Below are 27,826 nucleotides of genomic sequence, written 5' to 3'. Positions count from 1 at the left end.
TCCCCCCCCCCCTGAGCCGGATGTAGAAGACGGAGGGACAATTCCTTCTACACCATGCTGTAAAGCCACCTCACGCAATTTCTCCATCATAAGGCGTTGATGAGTCTCCGCACTATACTGTCTCTGGAGGAGTTCTTGCTGTAGAGGCACCAGAGTCTCTAAAGAAGCTCCTGTAGGAGGAAGAGATGGGGTGGAATGTGAAGATAGTATACCATTCTCCTGCTGTGTCTCATCTTCTTTCTTTTCTGAGGACCTCTTCGCCTCTTCTTCCAAACGTAGAGCTTCTCTCGCTTGTTCTTCCGCAACTTCTTCTTGCATCTGTCGGATTTCCTCTCCCGCCAATTCACCTAGGGACAAATCGACGACATCATCATAAAAGTCATTGGAAAGACTTGTATGTGTAGAAAGTAATTAAGATGGAGAAGATAGGTAGCTATCAGAAAGGAGGCAAGAAATGAGAGGTTCGAAGAAACAAAGGAGGGAAGGACGAGGACGAAGAGAAAGGTGAAAGTGACACAGATGGGTAAGTTGAGCAAGATGTACATACACTTGGGACGCAGCTCATATGCAGATGAGCAGTATGTGAGAGAGCAAACGTCACGGTTGTATTGCTAGATAGATCCTGGATGAGATAGAGAAGAAGATACAAATACATTCGCTCGAAACACCCCCACCCCGTTCTGTGAACTAGAGAGAGAGACACATCTATCATTCATCCTGCGTTCTAATATTACTCACTAGAGACAACAAAGACACTGCCGTACACCCCCCCGAGTCTTCTCTTTTTTCTCTTACACTCCTCGAATTCCTCTATCTCTCCTCTTTCCTTCTCTCAATTAGTCTTCATCTGCAGACTTCCAACAAAATCTTCCTTCTTTCCTCTCTGTCTTTTCTGTGACTTTCTCGTACTTACCTCGAAGTTCAGCCACATCCTTCGCTGTGAGGTGTCCCGTTGGATGTCTCCTTCGTATACGTCGTCCTATGGGGGTATCGCGTAGAGATTGCGATTCGCTTTCTTCTATTGTCAAGGGATCAAATTCTACACTTCCACGCGAAAATCTAGGTCTTCTGCGATCTGTACTTGCACCACCGCTGCTCATGCCTCCCCGACTTCCATCATGCTGATCGAGAGGACAAGGGAAGAAAAAAAGAAAGTCTACAAGAAGAAATGAGATCATGGGAAGGTAGGGTCTAAGACGAAACTAGATAGATAGATAGATAAGAAGTGATCAATCCTGAGGAGAGGGAGAGAAGCAGTTCCCTAAAATGAAGGAGTGGCAGGGAGCGAACTTTCTTCGGGTTTCACTTGATGTGTTTGACGAGAAGGCTGGATAGAGGTAAAAGGGACACATATGGTGAAATACATGCAGCTCGAATGTCGGTGCATGCACTCCGAAGACAAGCGGTCCATCCAGACGAGGAAACGACTGATGCTGAACGGGGCAATACAAGGTCGAGACTCAACAGAAATGGAATGAAGAGAAAATGGTGTCAGAAAGAGGGCGCTCGTCGGCATAAAGGAGATGAAAAGTATTTCGAGAACTTCACGTCTGAATCCTCTTCATCTACGTACATGATCATTGAGGCAAGGCGACCATTCCAATCTGTTAACTGGGGAGGTGCCACATGGAGGCAGACACTTTCGAAAACATGAGAGAAAGCAGAACCTCAAAATGTTGAATAGGAGACCACTAGAGACACCCGATGCAGCAGCCACGTATAGACCTGAACCAAGTGCGAGCAACATAGATACTCCACAGATGCATAGTGTCAGCACCTGCTCATATCTCCCCCCCCTCACTCGGCGGCTGTGTACGCGCACACCACATGCACTGGGCTGTAGATACACCACACGGACTGAGGTGTACATGGACCACATGCGTTGGAGTGTACATACACCACATACCTTGTATGCGCACCTCAGGTGCACATACACTGGAGTGTGACACATGTACAATACCCCGAGCAAAGAGAGCTTACCGTGGCACGAGAAGGACTTGTAGAAGCTTCTCTCAACTGAGCTTCCAGTTGCTGCTTAACTTGGGCGAGTTGCTCTTCTAGTTGACGCTGGCGTTCCGCCTGCTGCTCTAACTGTTGAAGAACATCTTCTCGCTGTCTTAAGCTGACCTCGACGTCCGAGGCTCTGCGACTATCAATCACTTCTCTTAAAGCTTCAAGTCCCTGAAGGGAGAATTCACAAAGGAGAAAACGACACGTAGAAGAAAAGATATGAGCGAGAAAAAAGCCTTGGAAAAGACAGAAAGAGCAGCAGATTGGACGTCATCATTCAATCACTGAGTCCGTCCTTATACAGATAGAATACATTGAGAAAGAGAGGGGCGGTTATAGGTGTATTTGAGATCATCTATTCTAGCATATCTATACATACGGTGATTACACGCAAGCAAGACAGATATGTGAACGCCTGAGCCGAGGTGAATTCTATCTGTGAAGGAACTCCAGGCAGACAAGATTCATGAGCTACCATCGCCATAAAGAACACCTATCTATCTCTACTTCCCATCTGTTTTTTTCCTCGGTTTGAATACATGACGTCTCAACACAAAAGCCGAGTAAAGAAGTCTCGGTCATTCTGTTGTATCACCATAGGGACTTCTCATCTTTCCTCTCTTAGTCATCTTTTCTCCCTTTCGTCTTCATCGTCTCAAACTTCCCCTCGTCACTCCCTCACTAGCATCCCCCCTCTTACCGCTTTCTTCCGGACATCTGCATCTCTTAGGTACCCAGTCGGCTTTCGATTTCTTCTTCGCGTTACGGATGAAGAATACCCTTGAAGCAGACCTCCTGTCGTCTTCTCACCCCCAGAGGGACAAGCGCCTGCACTTTCTCCTCCCTCACCCGAGCTGCTAGCACCCACTCCATCTTCTTCCCCTGCCGACGGACGATCTTCAGCACTGGGTGTAACTTGGACGAAGCCTATTCTCGCGCTTTTCTTTCCTTCACCTTGTCGACTACTTCTGCTAGTGCGTCCCTGAGAATCATCCTCTCCTTCTTCTTTAACGCGGTCGGGTTCATCTCCACCGCCCCCCTGCTCAGGAGTCGTAAAGGCACACCTCTTTCGTACAGAAGATGAAGGTGTGAGGCCTGGACTAGGGACACTTTCCGGCGAAGAGGAGATCATGACAGGGTGTGAAGAAGAGGATGTCTGCTGGTTTGATGATGTCGTTAAAGAAGAGGAGATATCTCCTTTCTTCTCGTCTTTCTCTTCCTTATCAGATGAAGGGGTCCTCGCATTTGGATCATCTTCTCCAACTTTATCTACATGGCGAGAACCGTGAGATTCTTCTGAGGTTGTGAAGGCAAGATTCTTTTTCTTCTTTTCTACCGGTGGTGATGTACTATCGTCAAACCGTATATCAACTGTATTATCTTCTACGTCTGAATCGATAGCGTCTCCTCCTCTTATACCTCCCAATGTATAATGGCTAGCTGGAAGATGTCTAGATACGGATGCCTCATCACCAAGACGGAAAAGCAAACCAAATCCCATCTCTAAACGATGAACGGGGATGAAGTTTCTCTTTCCTCGAATCATGAAAGAACCGGTGCTGCGAAAAAGAAAAAGAAAGTAAGTTGAAAAGGAGGTACAAATACAAGAGATACATGTAGACAAGCAGATGCATACATATACACCAGTGGTATACCTATCAAACACCCGACTCCCATGATCTTATCTCTATAGGCGGCTACGTCACCTCTTTTGAAGCAGTACAGATCCACACATACACACCACAACCGCAAACAGACGTGTATGTACAGAGATGTACCTGAGACGGCACTAGTACTACCAGTAGTAGACATAGTCATTATATAGATCTCACCAAGAGATATACCCACCCTCCGGTATACATACATACATACAGGCGTATAGACACACACAAGTGATTCTCAGGAGATAGGTCGAAACAAGATGAAAGACAAAGGAACTTCGTCTTTCTCGTCAAACCGGTTGGGGAATGCCCGTCAACCAGTGAGGATTTGGGGACTTGTAGATCGTTCTCTAGGTCTACATGATATTCAAACAGAAAGAGGATAAGAAGAAAGAAACGAGTCGCGAGGTGGGAAGAACACGCGTTAGGTATGCACCACTCTCCCTGACTTCAAACAACATGAAACCTCTTTGAACTTCACTCTCAATTCAAGATTTTCTCCACCTATCTATGACTCTTCTCTCCTTCCCTGTCTCCCGCTGGTCTCTTGTCTCTCCTCTTCTCCCCCTTTACTCACCATGCCTTCAAGAACAGCTGCCGCAACTAAACCCTAAGAATGACATCTCACTCTCCTGTCTCTCTTCTACCACCCTCTCTATTTCTCTTTCTTCTACGTGTCCCATATCTCTCTCTCACTCTGGCTTCCGTCTCCTCTTTACCTCTAGAGCTTACCTTAGATAAAGGCCACTCGGAGCCGACTTCGACACCTGCCGTCCATACACCCACCAGGCAGCCGCAGGAGTCTTGCTCTTCCATGCACTACTTCTACATACAGCATATTCTCCACATTGCTGTAAAGTAGATAGGGGGACTGGGAGAGAAGAAACGTCACTCGCACTTCCTCCTTCTTTCCCGGTAGTGTTGGTTGCCGAAGAAGAGACTACCTTCTGATCTTCCGAAAGACCTTCATCGTCTTCCCCTTCTTTTCCATGTGTCTTGGTCTTCTTACCATCAAGAGAAGCTACTTTACTTGTTGTTGTCTTTACAGCAGAGTGAGGTTTTCGATTCTTGATAATGCATGTAGCTGCTCCATGGATATCGGCATGCACATAGATATCATGTGGACGTAGATATCTCCTGAAGAGAATTTCATTCTGTTGAGAATCTCTTCCTGCAAGAACAAGATAAGAATCACTTGTGATGAACCAGAGAAACTTCTCAAACCAGAAAGGCTTCCTTAGCTTCTGCAGTTGAAGCTGTTGTTGTAGAAACTGTTGATCGTGAAGCTCAATACGTTTCTTCGCCTTCTTATCTGCATGCGCCATAGCTATTTCCTTCGCGGAGATGGTCTTCTGAAGTTTGCTCTTCAGTTGTTTGATTTGAGAATAAAGCAACTCCACATTGGCATGCGCTGAGAGAGAGAAATCCATCGAAACCAACACGGTCTCCATAAGCTCGTCATCGTAATACTCTCCACCTTCTTGCTTCTCTGCTGGAGAACCTGCTGACGACCTGCGGTTTGTATGCACACACACGAAAGACAAGGGAGAGACAGACCGCAGCTATGAAGGAGAGGGGGACATGACAAAGGTGTGTTAACGAGAATATGTGTCGGAAACTGAAAGAGAAATGAGTTCCGCAAGCATCGCCATGTAGAAAAAGAAAGACAACGAGACGGCGGGGAGGAGTATCCCAGAGAGAAGAGTGGAACTGATATACACATACATTCGGATAGGCACCGGGGTGTGAGACATCCGTATCTCCAAGCACACGAAGAGAATATAGACGCCATCTCAACAAAGGGCTCGCCCGTACATAGGTCGGCCACATATTCATGTATTCCTCTACATATATGTGTACATAGATATACACAGATATATACACGTATACGTGTACATGCATGACAAGTCTGTATGTGTGTTTAAGTCGACGCGAGCGCACATATGAAGAGACTCCACGTGTTGTTTAAAACTGAAAATGAAAGGCGAAAGAAAATCTTCATGAGGCAGAGAAGCAAAGAAGACACTCGTCCTCTTGTTTCTCTTCCTTCTACCCTTCACCGTAACTGACTATCCATTCAAGAAACACATACACTCTGATGCACATGGAGAGAGGATGTACGAAGAGGTACACATGATATGGACATGACCCACATATATGATCAGGAATCAACATGTTGTAGCTATCCATCTACAGATGCCTATGTATATATGTATGTATAATACATACACATATAAGAGAACACCGTCTCGACTTCCTGCAACAGAAGCACTTGTCTCTCCTCCTGGTCTGTGATTTGACCGTGTGTTAGACTGAGATCTTCATATCTCTCTATTTCTCTCTCCTTTTCTTTATAGAACCTCTACCCCTGAACCCTCCCCTCCACTCATTCCCTATCATCTTCTCCTTCCACGATGAATGACTTACTTTCCTGCATCTTCTGTCTTTTCTTCTTCTTGATCTTCATCTCTTGTAGTCGGTCCATCTCTGTTCTGTGGCAACAGGACAAGGACCCTCTCCTGGCTGAACTTGATATCGTGGATGTGCGTTACTAGGGGATGCCCCGCTTTCTTCTGTTCCTGCATCTGTCTCTTCACTTCTCTCCAGTCTGCACCTGTGGCGAGGATTGTACGGATGAGCTGAATAATCTGATCGACGAGAAGAATATTCGTTGACAGTGAGCTTGTCTGTTTCTCAAGATCTGCTATTTCATTCTCCAGTTGTTTTATACGTTGATCTTGATCTGTACGAATCTTATCGACACGACTCAAAGCTTCTTTCTTTGCTTGAAGCTCTGCTTTCTCTCCTTTCTGGATATCACCGGAGCTAAAGAATTCATCGACACATCGATTGATATCTTTGAAGTATAGCAACACACGTGTCCCTGGTACAACATCTCCATGGACAGCTTGAATCGCTGCTTCCACACCTTCTCGAAGTTTCAACGATTTCTCTTTCTCCCTCTCTCCTTTCTTCTCGCCTTCTCTTCGCGAAAGACTTTCTTCTTTCCCTACATCTTTCTTCTTATCGGGCGGCAACAACTCATCCTCTTTCTCTGAGCCTGAGGAAGAAGAAAGATCTCCATCCAGATTGTCTCCTTTGCCTTCTTCTTCTCCCCCTTCTTTCCCCCTTGTTCTCCCACCATCTCCTGCTCCAGGTGTAACTACAGCCATTGAAGCTTTGAGCTCTTCTTCAAGTTGGATTTGCTGTGGAGCTGGGAGAACACGGAGAGACTGATACTGACGTAGGAGGATAGGCGAGAAATCATCGTAGTCATAGAGAAGAGCAGTCTTGTTTGCTGTATCCGTTTTATCTCCCTCTTTTCCGTCACCTTCTTCATCTCTCTTCTCTTCTTTCTTCTCTAGAGAATCACCTCTACGAGTCGCTAAGATCCACCCCGGGATAGGAAGCTCTTGTGCTTCCGCCCCGAGAGAAAGCGACGAAGGCATCGAGAGGTCACCTCCTACATAATCTTCAGATGAACTCACAGATCTCAGCTGCACAAGAGAAAGAGAAAAGCAAAGAAATATGCAACCGAGAAGAGAATGAGAAAGACTGTGCCCAGTGATGTAAGAGGTAGAAGAAAGAAGAAACAAGTCAGTCCTCGTCATACGTACAAACTTCTTCTACAACTCAGTCCACATACAAAGAGAGAGAGAGAGACGCACACATACACGTACATACAGAGGTAGAAAGATATACCTGTAAGCATATTCGCATACATGTATTACATACCCTAACCTTTACTTAGGTACACGCGCCAACCCAAGTGGGAACATACGTACATATATACATATATATCTATATGGCTCCACATACAGCTGTATAGCTTGTTTCCTAGACATTTATACATACGGATCTGTATTTGAAATGTCTAGACATGTTTCTGTAGATGTGTATATACTGTGCTAGGCGTGGTGAAATGGATAGAATACAGATATATCGAGTCGAGAACACGACTTCGTGTTGACACAGATAGACAGCCTCCTTCTCTTCTCTCCCCTCCCTCCCTCCTTAACCCTGAATCCACTACGCAAAATTCTTGACTTCTCGAGACTTTTGCAACGGAACCACGAGTACATGAGGACCGCATCTACCAAAGGTTTGTTTAAGTACCCCTTCTACCACGCTCTATCAACAACTGTTCACATCCTCGTTTCCTTCATCTCCCCTCTTTTTCGCCGCCCCCCTCCTTCCCCCCCCCTTCTCCTCTCTGTCCCTCTCTCTCCCTTAGACCTAGATGTCTCTCTCTCGAAAAGGAGGCGAACACGTCTCGTCTATCTTCGACACGAGGAAGAGAAAGAAGCGTAACACCAGCACATCGCGAGAGTTAGAAGAAAAAACAAGAAGAGACTTACAGCTTTAAGACATTCAATGACGGCTTTGTAGAGAATCGGACAGCCTTGATCTAGAGATTCTCTGGAGAGAGTTCTTTTATGAATATCCCTATCTGCACCCTCTGTAGCTGTGAGGAGTGCATGTAACGCTAAGGCCGGATTACTAAAGGGGACCAGCATACTGAGAATCTGTTGGTATGTCATCTGATCCCGAGATTTCTTCTTTCCTGAGGAAGACGACGACGAAGAAGACTCTTCACCTTCTGTTTTCCCTTTGGCGAGACCTTCTCCTCCCGGAGGAAGCGCTGTAGGATCTCCCCGATCTTTTTCTGCCCCTCCATTGAAGATATCGATGATCTCCTTCTGTATGATTTCGGGTGTCAATACACCTGGTGAAATTCCATGACGTAAGAGTGAGAGAGCTGGAGGAGAGATCTGATAGACTTCCTTGACGGCAAACTTTTGAACTTTTGAGATCGCTGGGGATACACCAGAAGAGGCAGCAGAAGAATGATCTTTCTTTTCATTTTCTTTCGAGACTGGCGTGACGAGGGTATGTCTTCTTAAGACAGCGAGCATAACATGTTGATAGTCTGTAAGTAAGATATTTCCTGCGACGTACAATTCGACAATAAGGTGAAGTCGATTCTCGCCTTTACCAAAGATAAGAGAAATCACACGATCCGCTCCATGCTGCTGGATATCTTCAAGTTTCTTTGTTCTCAAAGATTTTCTTAAGCGCATGCAAAATGGTGACGGTAAAGTCCCCTTATCTTTCTTCCATTCTGTTGTATAGACACGGAAACCTGGATGGATGAAGAGGAATATCTTTGAATCCTTTCCTGCAAACTTCAAGATATAACTACTCTGAGCTCCGCCACCTCCACCTCCTTTCCCCGAAGACGACGATGAAGAAGAAGAGAAATCGTAGATATTAGCAAGTCTTAAACCGACGACCTTCGGTCGAATCGAAGACATCAAAGCTCGAATATCCAACGCAGACACACGCTGTTTACTCGGCTGCTGGTGCTGCTGAGAGTGTGAAGAAGAAGAGGATACACCCCGCTGTCCCCCTGCCATGATGGATTCTACTCTTATGATGTCTGCAGAAGGGAAGAGAAGGACTCTATAGAGACCGCGAGAGAAAAGATGATGGTGTTGGAAAAAAGAAGAAGAGGAACTCTTGAAAGAGAAGAAAAGGAAGAAAGAGAGGATGGTGATGAGCTGATACGGACGGAAAGGGACTATCTGAGGATAGGAAGGAGGGGAGAAAGAAAGAGAGAAGGATACTATCAACTTGAAGGGACGGAAAATCTCAGTTCCTTTCTCTTTGTATATAGACACACAGAGCAAACCTCCTTCAGTTTCGGATGGGATGGAGCGGATGATAAACGGTGCATGGGAAATGAGAATGCCTTGTGAGAAAGGAACAAAGAAAGAGAAGGACTCTCAAGGATGCAAAAGGAACCAACGAGACCGTACATAGATCAATAGGCATGGACGTGAAGGCGTTTAGAAAATACTTGGCTAGAGAAGAGTTGGCTTGTCTCGAAGAAGAGGAAGGAGATTCCGAAGGTGAAAAAGAGAGAAGAAGAAGAGAAGAAGGAAGGAAGACGTTATGACAAACACGACGCCTGGAACATCTTCTCTCCCAATTGCTGCTGCGTTTTCCCTTTAGTCGACTTCACATCTTTCCTATGTTCTTCTACCCCCCCCGAGGCTAAACACATACACACCTCCCTCCGCATCTATAAACTGCTCGGAAAGCTAAAGTCCCTTCCCTCCTTCTTGACGAGCGTTACTGATAGGACGTCACCCAAGTACGTAGTATCTACACTATAGAAATCATGTATATGTAAATGTGTGTGTACATGTATTATCGTATAGACTTGAAAGGACATAGGAATAGATCTACGTGCAAGACCCTCATCAGATATACAGAAGAAGAAGATACCCACGATGACCTATTCGTTAAAATCGGCCCACCACAGAAAGCAGAAAGAAAAACTTTCGAAAGGAAAAGAAGAAAGAAGGCTTTGCTCTTGGTTTCTCCCCTTCAAAAGAAAAAGAGATACAAAAAAGTCACAATGGCCGTGGCCGAGAAGCTGATGTGAAGCATTCTTGGACATTCTTCAGAGAAATCCTAAGAAGAGCATGGTGAAGAGGAGAGACGATGCATGGCACTCAAAGAAGCCTGTAACACGAACTGAAAGAAAGAGGACAACAGGGAGTGAGTAACAATATACACAGATTTCCTCCACAGTCCTTTGTTCGGAAAAAGCAAGCATGAAGAAGAATCTTGAAGGGTCTAGAGTAGGTAGGCGGGTAGGCCTGCGTATGTCTGAGAAGGTGTTTGCTTGTTTCAGGGGGACATACATCTACCCAGTGGAAGATTCCGAATGAAAGCCATAGAACTCTTCGGGATTCTCTCTGAAAGCATCAGGTCTCTCGCTTCTTGCCAGTCTCTTCGGATGAAAGTTCAATAAGAAGCGTAGCCAACACACGCCCTCCACTCTGTTCCTGACTGAGAAAGGGGGCAAGGTAAACACGCGAAACTGACGTTCCTTTGTTAAAGCGGAAAAGATTACAGAGAGACAAGCTGCGAAGACACGCGGAAAGAGGGGCCCGCTGCCTTTGGAAGAGAGCAAACAGTACTACATCTACTACGTTCAGGAACGAGGCGAGGCAAGAGAGGCAAGAGGGAGATGATGCTAGCGGTACCGAAAGGCTACCGTTTCGTCTGACTTCCCACTTGATTCTCAAGGAACTGTCACGGTAGAAAAGGTCGTGTATATAAGCATGTCATTCATCTGGAGCGGCTGATGGATTCCGGTGATGAACGTCCAGGAAAATGCTTCCGCTCGCGTGCTGTCTCTATGAAACGTGTCCGCTACTCCTGATGGATTGGAGACGATGAAGGAAGAGAGGAGAGAAGAATTGAATGACAGGGAAATTCATTTTCCCTAAAGAAGGAAAGAGATAAAGACGATGAGAAAAGAACGAGAAAGAAGGAAGAGAGATCCATTCGATTCATGACCCCGCTGCGAGAACAACTAACCGCACATCCACCTCCTCCTCTCATGAAGGTCGTTTTTTGAGTTTACGGAAAAGCGGAAACAGCAAAGGCGTCATCCTTGTCAATTCCCAACACTCCTCCCGTTCTTGACAGCACACAGAAAAAGAGAAAGAGAAAATGAAGATGCCAAAAAGAAAAGCCTCCAGAGACGAAACGGAATGGCAAGTAGGAATGACACACATCACCACAATGCAAGGGGAGGGAGGGACGAAAGCGAAAAAGAAGATAATGGACTGAAAAGAAAAGAAGAGACTCTTCTATTTAATAGTTTACGAAGGGATTTGGTTCCTCTTGTCACCATCACGAGGATGGGTTCGGCGACACCCGCCCCAATAGAGAGGAAGGAGGAGTTGACAGACGAGAACCAGCTTCATCCGTGCGCCTGTTTTGCCTCTTCTTCTCTGGAAGCCCTAGGAAAGAATATCAATGAAAGAGCTGATTGCAACTAAATTTTCGGAGGTGTTCAATAAAGTTTAAGTTAAGAGAGGGAAATGTCGAAGGAACGGGAAGGATAGTCCTACGCGACACTGCAAGAATCAGCACTCTTGCTACGAGTAGGACTGCGCTGTACATACTCTCCGTACCACACGAACCACTGCTGCTACTAGTCGGACTACTCACTCACCCTACAACGAAGAGGACTAAGAATAGCAGCGTCTGAACAGAGTTTCACCTCCAATAAGTTGTTTGAAAAGAGTGCAAATACACACACAAGACACCGAAAGACGAAAACCTAATCCATTCCTACCGGAAGAGAGACAGGTGACTGAAACGATTCTTCATTCAGTCGTACTACACGGGATGGTACCGCTCCCAATCAACCCAACCAGTAGTCGTACCAGTCCTAGGAGAATCGTCACAGCTGTGCCTCCTCATCCTGCTCGGCGCGCTCACCCTCCTCCCTGGCCTCCGCGTAATAAACGTGATGGTCGGGATGATGGTGGTGATGATGGCGAGTAGAGAGCATCCCTCTGTTCGCTCACCTCGGCTCCAACCGCTCCGGCGGCCTGCTAACTCCGGACGTTGCTTACTTGCGCTGCTGTTGTGATGTCACTGGCAAGGTTAAATGAGCATGTACATCGAACAAGAACATGACAGCCGAGTAGGAGAAAGGTGGGCACAATCAGGATGCTAAGAGAAAGGCGGACATGACTTCGTCTCTTCACGTAGTGGAGAGGAAAAACGTTCCTGGACTAGCTTCCCTACGGACTTTCTCCTTTCGAGAGGTCGGAAGTCCTTCTGTATCGGATCATGCTTAGTTGAAGTATCGGATAATTCTTAGTTGGAGAAGCATCTTAGTAGTGTCTCGACTGAAAAGAAGACAAAAGCCGTGGCCGTTGCCCTATAGCAAGATAGCAATTAAAGTGCCTGGGGACCACGGGGGAGCGCACGGCTTCTGTTGAGGAAAGGGACAACCCTCGCGGCCGACGAATCTGCGTACCGGCACTAATCAGCGGTCGAAGCCAGATTGGGAGGAGTGCCAGCAGCACAGCAGGAGTTCTCGACCTCATGCGGCTGTACAAAAGACTCTTGCTTCGTGATATGGCGTAGCTTTTCCCTTTTGCAATCACCTCTCACTCTAACAGAAACTTAGAGAACAGGACCAGCGAATGAAGATTCACTGGTCCTGTTTTTCTGGGCAACTCCGACCTAGCGGTGTCAACAAGGCCCGATGTAGCCGCTTTCGAGAGCGTGTGTATTCCAGCGTAACAAGCTTGTGCTAGTAGACATCATTCCTCAACACCTCACCAGCACCTCTCCCCCCGTGTCAGAATGTGTTCGCAATAGCAAGAAAGCTTCATGCCAGAAGTGGTTGCGCTACCTGATCATCGAAGACGAAAAGCTCCCCCAGCAACACGAGTCATCCACTGACTCTGAATTTTTTTAGAGTCTGTCCAACTGGTAGCAGGTGGAGTCAAAAGTTTTCACTTTATTCATTCTTTCGAGAGAATGCGGAGGCCTCAAGGTTCCGTGGCCGTCCGGACACAATATCAATTACGAAAAGAGATTAGGACATTCTCGACCTCGTGAAATATACAGGAGCACGCGCATTCAACAGCTGCTGTGAGACACACTGCCCACACAGATATACAGAATGGGAATGATTATTGTTTTTGCGCGAGTCTGGCTAATTTCTGCTGTCGTAGCTTCTGCAGTATCCCGAAGCCGCCAGTCCCGCCACTTGCTAGATCCCTGAACTCTGAACTCGCTTTTCCTGCTGCCCTCGCTGCCATTTCCTTCGCTTCCACTTGTTTCCTCCTCTCCGCCATTAGCTGTTGGACCCGGCCCGAGGGAATTCGAACAACCTCATTTTTCACTTGTCTATGAAGCCGGATCTGGTCTGTCGTTCCTTCTTTCTCTTCAGCTCTGTCGGCCAGAGGAGCAATTCTCTGGTTGAGAACAGTCTTGAATTGCTCATTAGCTGCCCTCGCAAGATTCACACCTAGCGCAGCGCCTTGCTCCACCGGCCCCTTTGCACCGGCTATCACGCCCTTCGGCGTTCCTCCTGCAGTCAACTGGGGAACTCCTACTCTCGCCAACCTGCTCATTGTCCTCCCAGCAGGCCCCGCGGATACTGCGTGAGCAACACCTGCGCAGAGCGCAAGAGTACCTAAAATTGTAGTGAGGCCTTGCATATTGAAGCAAATTAAAAAAAAAAGGAAACGATAGGAGGCAATCCTTTGCTGTAGCCTGACTGACAGAGAGCCGGCTGCGCTGCGAAGACGACAGCGACTCGCTTCTCCGCTACAACACAAGGAGTGTAAAGAAAGACGCAGCTAATTATATTGCCAAGAAGTCACCGGGCTTCCTGTGGAGAGCACTGTCCCCAATCCTGCAGAGAAGTCCACAACATAAGAAATGCAGCCAGAAAAACCTTCTCAAACGATAATTACTGATGGTATTTGGTGTTCAGGCTCGCACATACGGCAGCTGTCTGGAAGTCACTCTCGGCTGTCGAGCGGCGGCGAGAAGGCAACAACCGTGTCTTCGTGGTATTGCGCTGGCTAGCTAAACACTCTTCACGGACAGCCACCACAAATCGCTCGGCATATTGCGGAAGAAGAAATGTTTCCCAAGACACGGCTAATGCTTGTCAAGCATTAGATTAAGCCGGACCGATCGGGTTTTCCGAAGCATGGCGAAAGCCACCCATCTGCTGCAATTTCAGCAGTTGCAGGAAAACTTTCACACTGATGACAGAAGACGGAAGCGTACACACTTTCGGGGCTTGATTTCTTCTGGAGCGCTTTCTTCCACCCCTTCCCGAAGAGCTCGGGCCACTTATGAATTTCGGGCTTACGAGAAAGTCAAAAAAAGAACTCCACTAGTTTCAATATCTGTCCGCACCCACATACACACACGAAGAAACCATAGCAGGCTTGCGTGTTCGCGGGCACCGTGGTTATTCACGATTGCTGATCACGATGCACTGGTCCAGGGGTTGGGGTCAATGAAACAGCATCGTTAGGAGCCAGCGCCCTTCAACTCCTGTCTTCTGGGATTCGAAACATATGATCGCGCAGAAGTAGGTAGGTACGGGAATTGCGATCATCAAGTCCAACAGAGTATCGCACCCCAACTAGCTGAAGCTTGTTCTGCCTTCAACGGTAAACAGTCATCGAAGAGCACCGGGTGCACGACAGAGTCATCAGCCTTGTTCGTTTACTACTTCGCAAGGAGTCAGAAGAGAAAGGACGACGTTATGCACTATGGAGAAGACTTTGTGTCGCCTCCCGCTAGCAGAAACGGCAGCGCGGAAAGTTGGGAAAAAAAAGAAACTAAAAGCGGCAATCCAGAATCGCACAGTTGCTTAAGAGGATACAAGTAGATCTGGGTTAACTCGCGCAGTACAGGAAGAGACATCATCGGTTGCTTCCGCTACCAGAGGAGAAGACTCGGCGCGCTTCATATACAAAAATAACAGGAGTCATTAATGCTCATGTATCAAGCAAAGTTCTTGTGAAAATTCACTGGCAGTAAGCATTACTTTTGCGACGCCTAAATAATTGTAGCTACACTTCGCTTTTTCCTGTCGTGGCGTTTCGTAGATTCCCTACTTATTTCCTTTCAGACTAATGAACTGACAGACTTACAATTTCCCTTTGTAGCGACAGAGTACCAGCGCCTCATCTGTGTAAGAAAGAAAGAGTGACCAGCGCCTATTTGGATCACACTCATGGCGCGGACTCCTTCCCTCCTCCTCCAAAGTCGTGTGATGTAACATGGGCTACTGATTTTATAGTCTATTTGGATGTTCTTTTACTATTGGTTCTTTTGAAGCGTCAGGTTCGGATTTTCTTGAAAAGAAAAAATGCCTGTATACCATCTACAAACCCTGATAGCTTGACCTTATGCATACGCGCATACGCATAGAGAGAAAAAGAAGGCGAGAAAGACTAGCGCTGGAGCTGGTGACCGAACCAGTCTGGTTCGAGATAAAAGTCTCAACAGAAGGGGGAGATGCTTTTTGTCACCGGTTGTTTTTTTTAGCTCCCGCAACACTAACCCCACCCCAAAAGAACATGCCTCTGCTGGGTTCTTTCCTTCGCGAGCTCTAGAGGCATGGTTGGTTTCGCCTGGCAGGAACGACGCTTCTGCTCTTGGAGGTGCCGTCGCCTCCTTGTAGAAAGGGTTCGCCGAAGACGGAAGCAAAATGTAACACTATCCCCCTTTTTTCTATACTGGAGAGCTATCCGCGCCAGACTCACTACGTCGATCCAGGCACAGTGGAGCATCGAGGTCGGCAACTCACAGGTCGGACATCTATCACCGAGTTTCTGTATTCACTCGTGTGTGGGTGCCGTCTACATCAGTAAAGCATGCTTGGAGAGAGCTTGGTCAGAAGAGCGGCCTAGGTATGCCCAAGGTTTTCGCAGATGACGAACAGGCGGACGCTCTCCATGACAGCAGGTAGGTTCTTGCACACGCAGCTAAGTTCTGTCCGCCTCTATGTTACAGAGGGGTTATGTATCGCAAACAAGCTGACCTCTAGTACTGTGTATATATACGTGCTCCTAAGTGTAGACCTATTCTATACTATAGTCCCTAAGTATCTGCTTTTCTATGCGATGAGGCAGAAGGCGACCACTTTACAATTCTGTATGCAGAAGATACTATACAGATATACACAACATACGGAGTACGGCGAAAGAGAAGAGAAAGGCACGTAGGAAGCTGAAGCGGCTACCGGCGGCTTCATTGGAAGGAACGGGCGGTTCGTTGACAAAAGTAGACAGATTGATGACAAGCCTTTTGAGCCATAATACTCAAGATTCTTTGACAAGCGTACGACAACATTGAAAGACTAAGAAACAGAGATGTTCATTCAGGAAGCACGACGTGCATCCCAAACCACCTCAGACGGTAGCACAGGAGACCAGCTCACGGAGAAAGACCTCAGGCACGCAAGGGAGGAAAACTATGATACAAGAGTTCCCTCGGGCTGCATGACGTCCAACAGGAATGAACTGCTTTCTGTCGTTTTCAACATTAGAGAGAATTCGACTGTGGCTTCCCCTCCTCCGTATTTCTTTGCGCATACAGCTAGAGCCGGTCCTCTGCCTTTCTCGGTCCTCGATCTGCCATACAGAAGAGAGGTGAATGAAGGGTGTTCTCTTCTACAGTGAGTCTCCGGCTGCACATGGGCTCGAGACTTCGGAGTGTGCAGAAATAACAGAAAAAGACCACTTCATGATTGCGAACATACAAAACTGTCAACACGTCTCCCCGCATACCCCATGCACCAACACATGAGTCTCCACCTATATAGATAAGCATGTTTCTCTTTTTCGCGTCAGTCAATTGTGAAGTGTTATTTTCCTGTTGTCGTCCATTGAAATTTCCTCACCATGCCTCTTTAGTGGTAGAAGTGACTCAGAAGACGCACAGACTGGGTCGTTCCCTGGGGAGAGTAGAGCGGTGACACCCCGTCCTTGTTCTTCTCGTCTCCGTCCGTCTCCCTCTTCAGTTGACTGTTGTTTGCAACATATCCTCTGATTTACATCGAGAATCTTTGCTAATTTCTGTTTTGCCCCACTCTTCTCAGACAGTAGTGAGAGATTTCGTTGAGCTCTGACGAGATTTGCTTCACAGTACTGGGAATACTGTTCGAGCAACTGCCGAATGAGAAACTCCTGATGTTGAAGAATGCTTTTCATTTGTAAAAGATGATCAATTAGATACTGGATCCGAGCAAAGAAGACATGAGGAATGCTTGAGATCTCACCTGGTGCCTTTTGTTGGACCTGTCCTACCATGAGATGTAGGAAGTAAGGAAAGTCTTGTTCTAGGAAAAGAGAACATGTCAGTAGAAATATATGGTGACAACAACACGAACATAATCGGGTCCAACTGTCGAGATGATTATTCTGAGGACTTTCATCTGTCTCGCTCCTAATCCTATGACTTCTGCTGAACTTGCAGCTGCAACAGTGAGCTTGTGTGTGCGAATGAAGATCTTCATTGAAAATTGAAGAAGTCGAGCAAAACTGCACTTTATCTTTACCACCCATGGATGCAGAGTTATGATGACTCCTATCTGCATTAAAGATCTCTCCACGACTCTCGTTTGCCTCTGGCCTCTCTTCTCTCTCTCCGGAGCGTCTCATCATCCGGTCATTTGTCTTTACCCGATTCTGAGAATGGTGGCGAACAGCAAGATTCTCTCTTTCTCCATAGTGTGAATCATTCGTGATGTCAAGAACGCTTTTCGAAGGAGACGATGTCGGTGAAAGAATTTGCTCGAAGATGTTGAAGGCCGCATCTACTGTTGCAATTGCGGCTTTGAGATCTCCACCAGATGTTGCAATTATTCTCATCATTTCACAAATAGGGTGGACGATTCCCTGTTTAATCAAACTAATTATTATCGATCGGTCGCTAGCTGCTGTTGTGCTTGCGTTGATAATGACCCATAAAAACTCACGACGGACGTCCTCTTCTTCTTCTTTGTGGTTGATGCTTGATGTCGGTAAGAGTCTTGACAATACAAGAGAAATCAAGTCTGAATTCATCAAAGCAGCGAGCTGTCCTAAAGACCCTACGGCCATATTGCTTAGACACCATCCACAATCCTTCCTAATAGCCTTTCTCTCATGTCTTATTAGAACGCGTAGTATATCTAAGATAACTGGATTTCTATCATTCTCATTCTCGTCCATTCTCTGTCTCACATCCCTCGCATATCTATTTCCTAATAAGAGGGATTCTCCCTCATTGCTGAAATGTCTTCCACTGCATTTTGATTCTCCAATGGTCTCATTCCTGTTTTCATGATCTATCATTCCCGACGGTTTCTTTCTCTTGCAACAGTCTACCAACCTTTGCGTCTGTTGGACACTCCCCGTGGCAATCTGCCCGATAATACGAAGAGCTGGCCTGATGCATAGTTGGTATGAGCAAGGAAGATTCTCTTTTCCTCTCCCATCTCTTTCTGTTCGAGTCGGAAGATCTTCACCACTCGCAGTACTCATCCTACTAGTCCCTCCATCTGTCATACAAACCCGACAACAGTGATTTCTTCTTTTGCTACGAATAACGTCTCTACATGGTTGTAGGGTGACTCCTTCAGCTCCTGTCCGTCTTTCTTCGTCTTTCCTTCTCCAGTTGTCGAAGCTACTTCCTATAGACGGAAATACAGGCGTAGCTACACACTCACTGCTTTGATTACTTGAGCTAGGGACCGCGTTACCTAGAGAAGATGCACCGTCGTCACAACGGCAACAGCAGACGTCAGTACAGTGCGCCAGAATATGGACAATACATGTAAGAAGTTGTTGATCTTCTGCGATCAATCCCGCACCTCTCGCGTGCCCAGCTATACCGTCTAAAGCCCACAGGGCATCGGCCAGTGCCTCCTCGTCTTTCATTTCCATCAGTACATGTTGAAGGAGTGGTAAAGTAGGTGTAACGAAAGACAACTGCATAAGAAAGACACACAGAGAAGAGTTCCACAAAGAAAGAGTTGATACTCGTAAGGTACATGGAAGACATCAACGCAGGCGCGTAGTACCTCTCCTAGGCTTGACAGGATGCACGTCTTTATTCTCAGCGGAGATCTACCCCCTATCTGCTCAAGATAAAATTTTCGTGCCGTGATAGTCACAAAACAGTATTTATTAAGCCTCACATGCAGTGCGTACACAGACCTACCACTCCCTCCCCTCTCTACGAATAGATACATGCGCAGAGAAAGATTCTCCCAAGAAAACAGGGTCAGAAGGACAAACGGAAAATGAAAGAATGACGGCTCAGTACCGCGCTTTCCAGTACCGAGTGTAGAGTCTACAGGAGAGATGGCAAGTAGCCCATCCAAGACGTATACTTATATGTGTACAGGAAGTGACTACGAAGTTTTTTATATATAGAAGAGCTCTATATTCGACGAGCGGTGAAAGGGAAGTCCAGCTTCATATCTGTGAAAGCTCTTGTGATATCCTTGAGTATCCCACTGATGTCTTTACAATGACAAAAAGATCGTCTGACTGAGTCCTTTGACTCTCTTCTCCATCCTGCAGTATAAGGAGCTCCGTCTTTCTTGCTAAGCACTTTTTTGTTGAGAGATGTCTTGCTAGAAAGAGAGACTAACAGATGCGATGAAAAGAGACCCCTATTCATCCTTCTCCTCCCTTATCTCGGTCTCTCTCTGTCTCTCTAGCTATCTATCGTCTCTCCCTCTGTATACACAACATCTTACCTCTGGCTTAGGATGTCCACGACATAGATTGGATAGAAACCAGACGCCTGTTTTCCAAGTTTGAGCATGACGGCAGTAAGGAAGAAGAACAAGAAGTTGATCTTGGAGTGATGGGAAGGGAAGATGAGTATAGTTGTCATTCATATGAGGACTCCTCACGAATTCTGTCGTTGTAGGGAGTAACAGACGTAGAGGACTTCTCTCTATCAGACTTCTTCTTGTCTTCTGTAGAGTATTTAGGATGTCGATATAGTGGTGTATAAGATAGAAATGAGGCTGAGTCGCTTGAAAGGAAGAAGCGCTAGGTTCAATCTGTTGAAGATGTTGTAAGAAAGCTTGAGGAGATATAAGAAGATCACGGAAATGAGAGCTGTCACCTGCTATATTGCCAAGAGCCCAGAGAATCTGCTCAAGAACTTCTTCATCTGTCTTCTGATGGAGAGGGCGCTCTTGACACTGTGGAGAAGGAGGGGGGTGGAACTCAGTAGAACTGACAGTGAGCTGCGATCCATCAGAATGCGATTGGCGATTCTCTGAGGAGGTATCATTTTCATTCTCCTCTTGAGAGAGTAGAGACGAGGAATCTTTGTTATGGCTGTGGTAATATGAAGAAAAGGCTCGAGGATCGAAAGAAAACAGAAGAGCGAAAAGGATCACCAAGCATCCTGATGCGACCATCGCAGAAACATCTTCAGATGATCCACTGGCGAGATTGGTTAGACACCATGCTGCTTCAAACTGGAACAAGTGTTAACAGGGTGTAGATACACGCACAGAACAACATCACAGAGGAAAGAAAAGACTCTTGAGAGAAGAATACAGCCTGTGGGAGTTCAGAGTCCACGGAAGTCTTCTAACCGCGTGAGGAAGACAAGATCACTCGTGCATGGACGGTTCTATAGAGATGGAGCTATGTACATAGAGAAAGATCGAATAGACAGGAGACAGATCCACATCCCCTGAAGCACTGAGACAGAGACGTGTCTTGTTCCGTATATCATAGTCCGACTAGGGCGGCTGATGTGGATATGACCTTGGAATACTACTTTGGCTTACGTACAGCACTCACCTCCCTATCTCTCGTTAACTCTGTCTTTGTACAGAAACTTTCCATGTATCTGTGTACAGGCACACTCCTCTGATCCGAGTGTCCAATTGTATCTGTCCATGAGCGGTAGGAGAGAGAAAGGCATGTGCAGTTCAGAAAGAACATGAAAATGTGACTATTTTGTTGTCTTCTTCGCGACGTGCTTATGTTCTCAAGAAGGTCAACACAGGTCTTTTAGGCGGGAACTTATAGAGTGAAACACTGAATGAAGAAATGCATACATATCCTTCTCCTTCTCTTTAAGACATGGTCTACCCTCTCCCAGGAAAGATTTTCTCTGTCTTACTGCGACATCTCTATTTCGGCAGCAGATCGCTTGAAGAAGGAGAGGTAGCGCCCCTTGTTGTAGACATAGCTGAATGGGGAGTTTATCAGAAGACGAAGACAAGACCACCCGTATACTCCTTGTACATTGAAGGAGAAGGTACTGTTCATTCTCCTCTTCTTTTCCTGATCTCAAGCGTGGATAAAAAGATCCTTCTTCTGCTCTTCCTTTCTTCTCTAGGAATCGATTATGTACTTCACTCTCGTCAAGACGCAACATATGCACCCGTGTTATCTTCTCATCTGAAAGAAGCTTAGGCACATCCTCCTCTTGTGCTTCGACATCTCCTCCTCTGTGAAGCCTCTTTTCTTCCTCCACGGACTTCCTATTTCTACCAGACTCGTTAGCCTTGTCATACGAATAGTGACGAAGACGATACTTTCCTTCGCAATTCGTTGTTATAGAGTCCCTCGGCTCTCTCTCCAGGATGGGAAGGCACAGAGACACTAGAGACGACGGCGACTGTAGACAGCGGGCAAGAAGAGACTGCATCAGTTGAAGAAGGGTATGCCAATCACGCAAGGAAGATAAAGTTGTAGGTGGCAAGAGAGAACCTGAAGGATCTGAAGGAGAGCAGGAGATGGGAGGAGGTGCTCCTGATGGCGAAAGAAAGGATGGAGAATCGATAGCTAGTTTCTCACGGAAGAACAGAGAGAGGGCATGCAGTTCATCTTCGTGAGTCGGATATCCTCCTTCTATCGCACCTCCTTCTCCTCCCGGTTGTCCCGTGTTGTCATGGTGACAGACACTGCGGCGTTTGTGCATATGCATCAGCCCAGTAGACAAAGAAGATGAGGAAGAGGAAGGTTGAGTTGGTGCAGATGGTACCGACGATGATGTCGAGTGTTCTAACTCACACTCCATCTTCGTTGACAGAAATAAACGAACGGACATCCAAGACAAGGAAAAGATATTCACCGAGTGCAGGCTGTACTGCACGAAAAGTGTATCAGGACGAAAGGCACGACTCGATTCAAATACGAGGCTCCGCTCTCAGCAGCTTGAACTTCTTCGTATCATGACTGAAGGGAAATGCAAAGGAGATCTTTCTCCTAAGCATGTGGTTCTTCCTGCCGTTCCATCTTCACCATTGACAAAGGGAAAAGAAAGTCCTCAAAACAAGCACTGTTGTTCATGTAGCTACAGAAGGGCGGAAAAACGAAAGACTACGCTTGGATGGCGAGACTTGGGAAGGATCGATGGCCGTCGTCATCACCACTCTCACTAGGTCATCCCGACGTGTGTGTGTGTGTGTGTGTGTGTGCACAAAGCTTTCTTCGCTCACTTTTGTTATCGTAAGCCGACTCTTACAGACTGAAGAGGTCAGCGGAAGGCTACGGAAAAGAAAGACAAGAGAGCCACATTTTTCCCTGTGGTGTCATCAATTAGATCTCGACTGGAGATCTTGGCCGCCAAAATAAACTACGTTTCACTCAGTCCTCGTAAAGCGATAAACTCTCTTCCTCGTTCCGTAGCTTATCAGCTAGAAGGAAGAAGGACTGGGGACAGCACGGCCGAAACGATTACGAGGGATCGGTCTTCAGTACCTCGGAAAAAGGGACAAGACATATCTCTGCATACACAGTGTCCGAGAATCTTTCACTTGGGATTCTGTAAAGAAGGCACCAACCATTTCCACCGTACAGAAAGGTTTCCCGGAAAAGTTGACGCCCATCTCTTCTGTCCCTTTGTTACACGCACACACACACTCACTCTGCTGTGAATGAAGACAAGGCGGAGAGAGAAGAAGGCCCTCTTCGCTCTAACCCCCCGACCCCCAAGCGCCCACCCATCCAAGTGCTGCGTGGTATCTTTTGAACGGTCGCCTGATGTACCGTCCAGTCCGCCTTTTCTTTTTCCCAATGAGGCTGACGCGAACTACAGAAAGGCACCAAAACGGCACGTGGTGTACAAAGAAATGGTGTTCTCGGTGGTTGCTCCGGGCTGATGAAGAGAATCGATGTCATTGGGTGACGGCTAGGATTGTAATCTGGGACGCGTCGGGGAAAGATCATCCTCCACTCGATGAGTGCTGCATCACTAATGTCCCTAGGCTCCCTTAGTAGTAGGCGGACCCATGAGGCTCCTCTTCCGTAGGGCTACGCAATGTACTGTCCCCAGGGCATGACCTAAAGAAGTTTCACGGCTCGTCCCCCGGCAGTACACTGGGCCACCCAGAGCACACGGTACGAGCGTGGCTCATTTGCAGTTCACCCGCGCATCACTTCACTCACTGCAACGTGTGACGCCAGTTCCTAAGCTCCAGGCCAACACGTCTTTCGCCTTCCCCAAGGCTGCAGCCTGGGTACCACCTTGCTGAGACCACAGAGTTGTAGACGGGAAGGACTAAGCACAACCGCTTGCGTGCTGCAGCACTCCAACGTGTGTCGCTGCCTGCAGTAGACATTGCCGGCCTCCGCCGTTCTCTGTGCCGACGCCCTCTTGTCGGAATCGGAAGGGGTGCGTGCTCGGCTTGTCCAGGCGGCTACGTGCCTCCTTGGTGAATGGCCGCCGCTCTTCTCGACTGGTACCTGCTGCAGTCGCGCTGCTGTCTTCGTTGTGAAAAAGCTAGCGCTGGTCGGCACACGCCACTGGCGGAGGAAGCGTGTTCTTCGAGGTACGGTACAGAGGTTCAGACAGAGGCAACCACGGACATAGGCTACAAATCAAGTGCGGCCAGACCACGAAAGAGCAAACACCCGAGATTAGGAGGCCCACGCAAAGTTCGAGTACCTACAAACAAGCAGCCGACAGAGTAGGTACGAGACCGCCTTCATCGAAACTGAGGCTGTTGGCGCAGAAAACATTGTAGCATTCCAGACACTCCAAAGGACGTAGTGCTTCCGGAGGATAGCGGCACGTCACAGAGTCAGCCGGTATGGTACCACCGTCTGCAAGACGATCAAGATTGACGAGAGGCACACGAAGGAGGCGGGCCAAACCCAGGAAAGGGACTGCCAAGGGGGGCTGTGGAATCCCTGTCGGGGACGTGGAGTCCACGCCTGCGGACAACAAGTGGGCAAGCCAAGAGCATCTTCTTCAGGTCGGCGCTCGCGGGGTTGGCTTCGTCAGTTCTACCACTACTTGGAGAATCACCACACCTCCCTCACTCGGGGACGACACCGCCTGTCTCGCGAGGAATCGACGGCAGCTCGGATATAGCCCGAGGGCTCGTTGGGGGCGAAATCTGTCGCTGGAATAGTCAGAACGGGAAGAGTTTCCAAATTCTTTCAGTGCCCTATCAAGACGGCGAGTGAGAAAATGGTCTTCTAGGGAGAGGACCATATACCCCAACAGTGCAAAGGAGCAACCGCTCGGGTCATCATACCTAAGCGTGCAAAGGACAAAGCCTATACGCACATGCCCGCTGACTCAAGTAATTCAGCTTGCTGTACTCACTTCTATTCCGTCCATACCAAACTGTTAGGGATGCGTGGCCACGGTACTCGAGGTGAGAAGGGGGTGCCTTTACTACGGAAGCGTCGCTGGCGCCCAGAGGTTTACGGAAAGTGGGGGACGTACCCGACAAACAGCAAGATCCATTGCCGTTGACGGATGGGACTCCGAAACTGGAGGACATCTGGAAGAACGGATTGTGACTGCCGGTTTCGAGAGAGTGTTGATTCTCTAAAAGCAGCAAGAGTCGCTCGGAAGCGCAATGTGCGCCAGAAAATCCGAGCGATGACTAACCTTGGTGCACGGAAATACGACAAAACCGAGGACCGTAGCATCCTGGGCCAACTGTTTTGCGGGGCAGAGAGACGCTGTCGACAAGGGTGGACACATAGAAAGTACGGGGAAGGCTGTCACTACGAGGAAAGCCGGAAGGCAAGAATAGCCACAGAAACGTCCTCGATACTCCTCTTCTGAGGAAGGTTACGCTCCCTGTCCCAGGACTCGCCACTCCCCCTGGGTAGCGTTAGGGTGTTGTGCACAAAAGCTGTCCCTTTCGCTAAAAGAAGAACGTCCTGAGACGATGGGTAGGGAATTCCTTGTTTCCGCTTTGAAAATCCGAGTGTCCACAGCCATGCTACGACAATTTCCCCCTGGACGCAACACTGTCCTTTCTGGTGTGTTTGTCGTACACGACCCACTGCACGGCTTTGAGGTGCTTTCGTACCGCGATAGCTACAGGGAACCTGATTGCTGTTGTAAAAAGCCCAGAGAGCCAGGGATGAAGACACTTCGGAGAAGAAAAAGCAGCTCGTGCGCGACAGAAGTTGTCTGTCTTTACTGGCGTCCACTAGAGCGTTCATCAAGAAATTGCGTAGGGCGGTCCGGCACAATTGTTCAACCACCTTTGTCGACAGCAAAGACACCTGCGAACCTCTCTCTGGATTTCTTCTCGGCAGCAATCTCGTCTACTAAGCGTTTGCAAGTACTCTGATGGCCTTCAACCGCAGCACAGAAAGAAAAAGAGAGATGTCTCTTCGTCTCTACTCCTCATGCGAAGGGCACGGCGCTTACACTACTGTCCACAACTCTCCGGGAGAAACGGGGCAGCGACGTTGTGCTGTTTCCGGATTCATTTTATGCGGAGAAATAGGTACGCTGTATGGGTTGCGGCGAGCAACACATACGTAGATTGCTATTTCTGGCCCTCCCCCCCCCCACTCAAAACCGGTCGGACACAAGAAGATGGGAAGGAAAGTCGAGAGTTCCGGCGGATACGCCACACTTAAAGGAAGTCCCCGAAAGATTTCAACACAAATACGTCACTAGGTTGCGCAATCTGCTGCTGGCAGCTTTTGAAAAACCCAGAAGGTACAAAAGGAGGGCATTCTCGTCGGGGCATCTAGGCAGCTAGAGTAAGGACGGGATAGGGCAACTGTAGTGCTGGGTTTTCACACACCATTTGCGTCTATTGTTCCGGCTACAGAACCTGCACCCTAGTACAACGGAGTTCCTTCATCCTCGTTTCAGTGATGAGCCTGAGCGGTCACTCGCCTCTGTTGCCCTCCTGCCGGCCTGTCTTCCCCGTCACATCGTGGTTCTCTTTCGCGCGGATCTTCTTTCCCAAGAAGCCTCTTCAACTAAACAACAACGACAAGAACGACGATTTTTCCTGAAGAAGTGAGGAAGTTCGTTGTCTTGTTGATTAGCCCACTTCAGTGACCTTTACCCTCTGTTAAGACACGGGGAAATCGCGACCGGAGAGACTTCTTAGATGTCACTAAGAGAGCAGAACGAGTTTGGAGGGCCCAAAGCATGGAAGCTTTGCCTGCGCATGCAATGAAAAGGGACGGCGATCAGGGATCGAAAAGAATAGGGTACCTTTCAACAAAGTAAGCAACTCTTGATGAAAGCTTGTGAACCGCTGTTTTCTTCCCGAAGAGTGTGTGTGTCTTTCTCTCGTGGAATCATCTGTCCTTCTTCAGCTTTCGGGAGGTTCAGGGGAAGCTTTTCTCGATCGGGACTTCGCAGACTCTCCATCTTTCTCTGTGGTGCGGACAGCGAACACGAAAACTGATTCCTTCCTTTTTCTCTTTACAAGAGATCCTTTGCACGTCACTTGCTCCCCACTAACCACTTCCTTTAGATTTTTTCTTCGTGTGCACACCGTTTTATTTTCTGAAAGGCGATCTGCCTTTTTTTTTTCCGATGGTCGCCCAACTCTTCGTCGTCTCATGGTAATGTGCTTTTGTTACATTTGTACGCCATTAGCTGTCAATGACATAGAGTACCTCCTTTCTCTTGCTCCTAGCTCCTTCATTCTATCCACTCGCCGCCATGCCACCTGCTCTTGGTCCTCCACCATCTTCCTCTCCCACCCCGAACAGCGTCTCTCCCGCCCAAGACCCTCGAGGCTCAGCATCAACGTCCCCGTCCTCGTCATCTTCTTCACATCCCTCATCATCTTCCCCCCCTTTCCAGCATCCGGCCCCCTTCTTCAATTCTGCGTACTTCTTACAAGGTAATCCATCTGCCCACCCTCCCCCTCAAGGAGCCGTCTTCCCTAATGGCCATAATATGACACAGCTACCAGCCAACCCTTCTTCTTCTATCTCGTCCTCCCCTTTTCCTGGAGCCCCCTCTTCTTCTCATTCTTCTCTTTCCCAGATGCATGCGTCGTCTCTTCCACAGAACACTCCCGCTTGTGCCTCTGTTGGGGGTCTCCGGTCTTCACACCCTTCTATGATGACAGGAGGAAGAGGAGGGCTCAATGGCCATTCGCTTTTTGATGGAGGCCCGCCTGGACAACCAGAAGAACTTCCCCCATTGTGTCTCTATAGCAGTGAAGATGCCGCCCTTCAAGCTACAACAGATGATGCAGCCAGCAGTAAATTGAGCTCTGTCCTTCTGCGTTATTACAAAGATGATTTTCTGCCTCACTTCGTAAAGAAACGCACAAGACGAGCTCCGCTTATCAACCGGGGTGAGAAATCCACGTGAGATACATTCACTAAGGATTTAGTAGGTCATATATACGCGTATAGGCACCTTTGAGAAGCTGTAGATTTCTCCAGATGAGAACCATACCTTCATGTGTAGAACTCCATCACTCAGTCTGACTTTTCACGGGGCATGTGATCCTGGACAGCCCCTGATTGAGTCAGGGCAGTACACAGATACTGTATAAACACGCTATCTATCAATCCATCTATCTATCTATC

The 27,826-nt window shown here is 47.7% G+C and overlaps 4 protein-coding genes across 4 annotated transcripts in view, besides 1 other annotated feature; 1 reads left to right on the top strand and 3 right to left on the bottom strand.

Moving 5' to 3' along the window:
* CSUI_008154 (signal peptidase) overlaps positions 1-12,505 on the bottom strand; it is a 21,716-nt gene extending 9,211 nt beyond the window's left edge. The window contains exons 1-7 of the mRNA XM_068068291.1: positions 8,030-12,505; positions 6,099-7,168; positions 4,404-5,183; positions 2,711-3,569; positions 1,981-2,181; positions 914-1,121; positions 40-347 (exon numbers count right to left, since the gene is read on the bottom strand). Of these exons, the coding sequence (XP_067919736.1) occupies positions 40-347; positions 914-1,121; positions 1,981-2,181; positions 2,711-3,569; positions 4,404-5,183; positions 6,099-7,168; positions 8,030-9,088 (4,485 nt within the window). The 5' untranslated portion in view covers positions 9,089-12,505. The remainder of the gene's footprint in view (positions 1-39; positions 348-913; positions 1,122-1,980; positions 2,182-2,710; positions 3,570-4,403; positions 5,184-6,098; positions 7,169-8,029) is intronic.
* A 465-nt stretch (positions 12,506-12,970) lies between these two features.
* CSUI_008153 (uncharacterized protein) lies at positions 12,971-13,976 on the bottom strand. Its single transcript, XM_068068290.1, has one exon. It carries the CDS (start codon positions 13,718-13,720, stop codon positions 13,190-13,192), a length of 531 nt encoding a protein of 176 aa, XP_067919735.1. The 5' UTR covers positions 13,721-13,976; the 3' UTR covers positions 12,971-13,189.
* A 2,906-nt stretch (positions 13,977-16,882) lies between these two features.
* On the bottom strand, positions 16,883-21,675 carry CSUI_008152 (armadillo beta-catenin family repeat-containing protein; the record flags this gene model as incomplete). Its single annotated transcript, XM_068068289.1, has 3 exons — positions 21,174-21,675; positions 19,780-20,517; positions 16,883-19,003 (listed from the first exon to the last, which is right to left on the bottom strand). Exons 1-3 carry the CDS (start codon positions 21,429-21,431, stop codon positions 16,883-16,885), a joined length of 3,117 nt encoding a protein of 1,038 aa, XP_067919734.1. The 5' UTR covers positions 21,432-21,675.
* A 4,269-nt stretch (positions 21,676-25,944) lies between these two features.
* Positions 25,945-26,007: a sequence feature (Short protein (CSUI_008151, PHJ18022.1) was converted to a misc_feature.).
* A 493-nt stretch (positions 26,008-26,500) lies between these two features.
* The window catches only part of CSUI_008150 (leucine carboxyl), a gene marked incomplete at its 3' end in the record, with an annotated part of 7,690 nt that continues 6,364 nt past the window's right edge, over positions 26,501-27,826 (top strand). The window contains exon 1 of the mRNA XM_068068288.1: positions 26,501-27,588. Coding sequence (XP_067919733.1) covers positions 26,943-27,588 — 646 coding nt within the window. The remainder of the gene's footprint in view (positions 27,589-27,826) is intronic.

The sequence above is a fragment of the Cystoisospora suis genome (assembly GCF_002600585.1).
Source record: "Cystoisospora suis strain Wien I chromosome Unknown contig_4494, whole genome shotgun sequence".
NCBI classification, from domain to species: Eukaryota; Apicomplexa; class Conoidasida; order Eucoccidiorida; family Sarcocystidae; genus Cystoisospora; species Cystoisospora suis.
This window is presented reverse-complemented; position numbering and strand designations above follow the sequence as displayed.

Coding starts and splice junctions, on each gene's coding strand:
- CSUI_008153 (XM_068068290.1), bottom strand. CDS start 13,720: ATGCAAGGCCTCACTACAATTTTAGGTACTCTTGCGCTCTGCGCAGGT.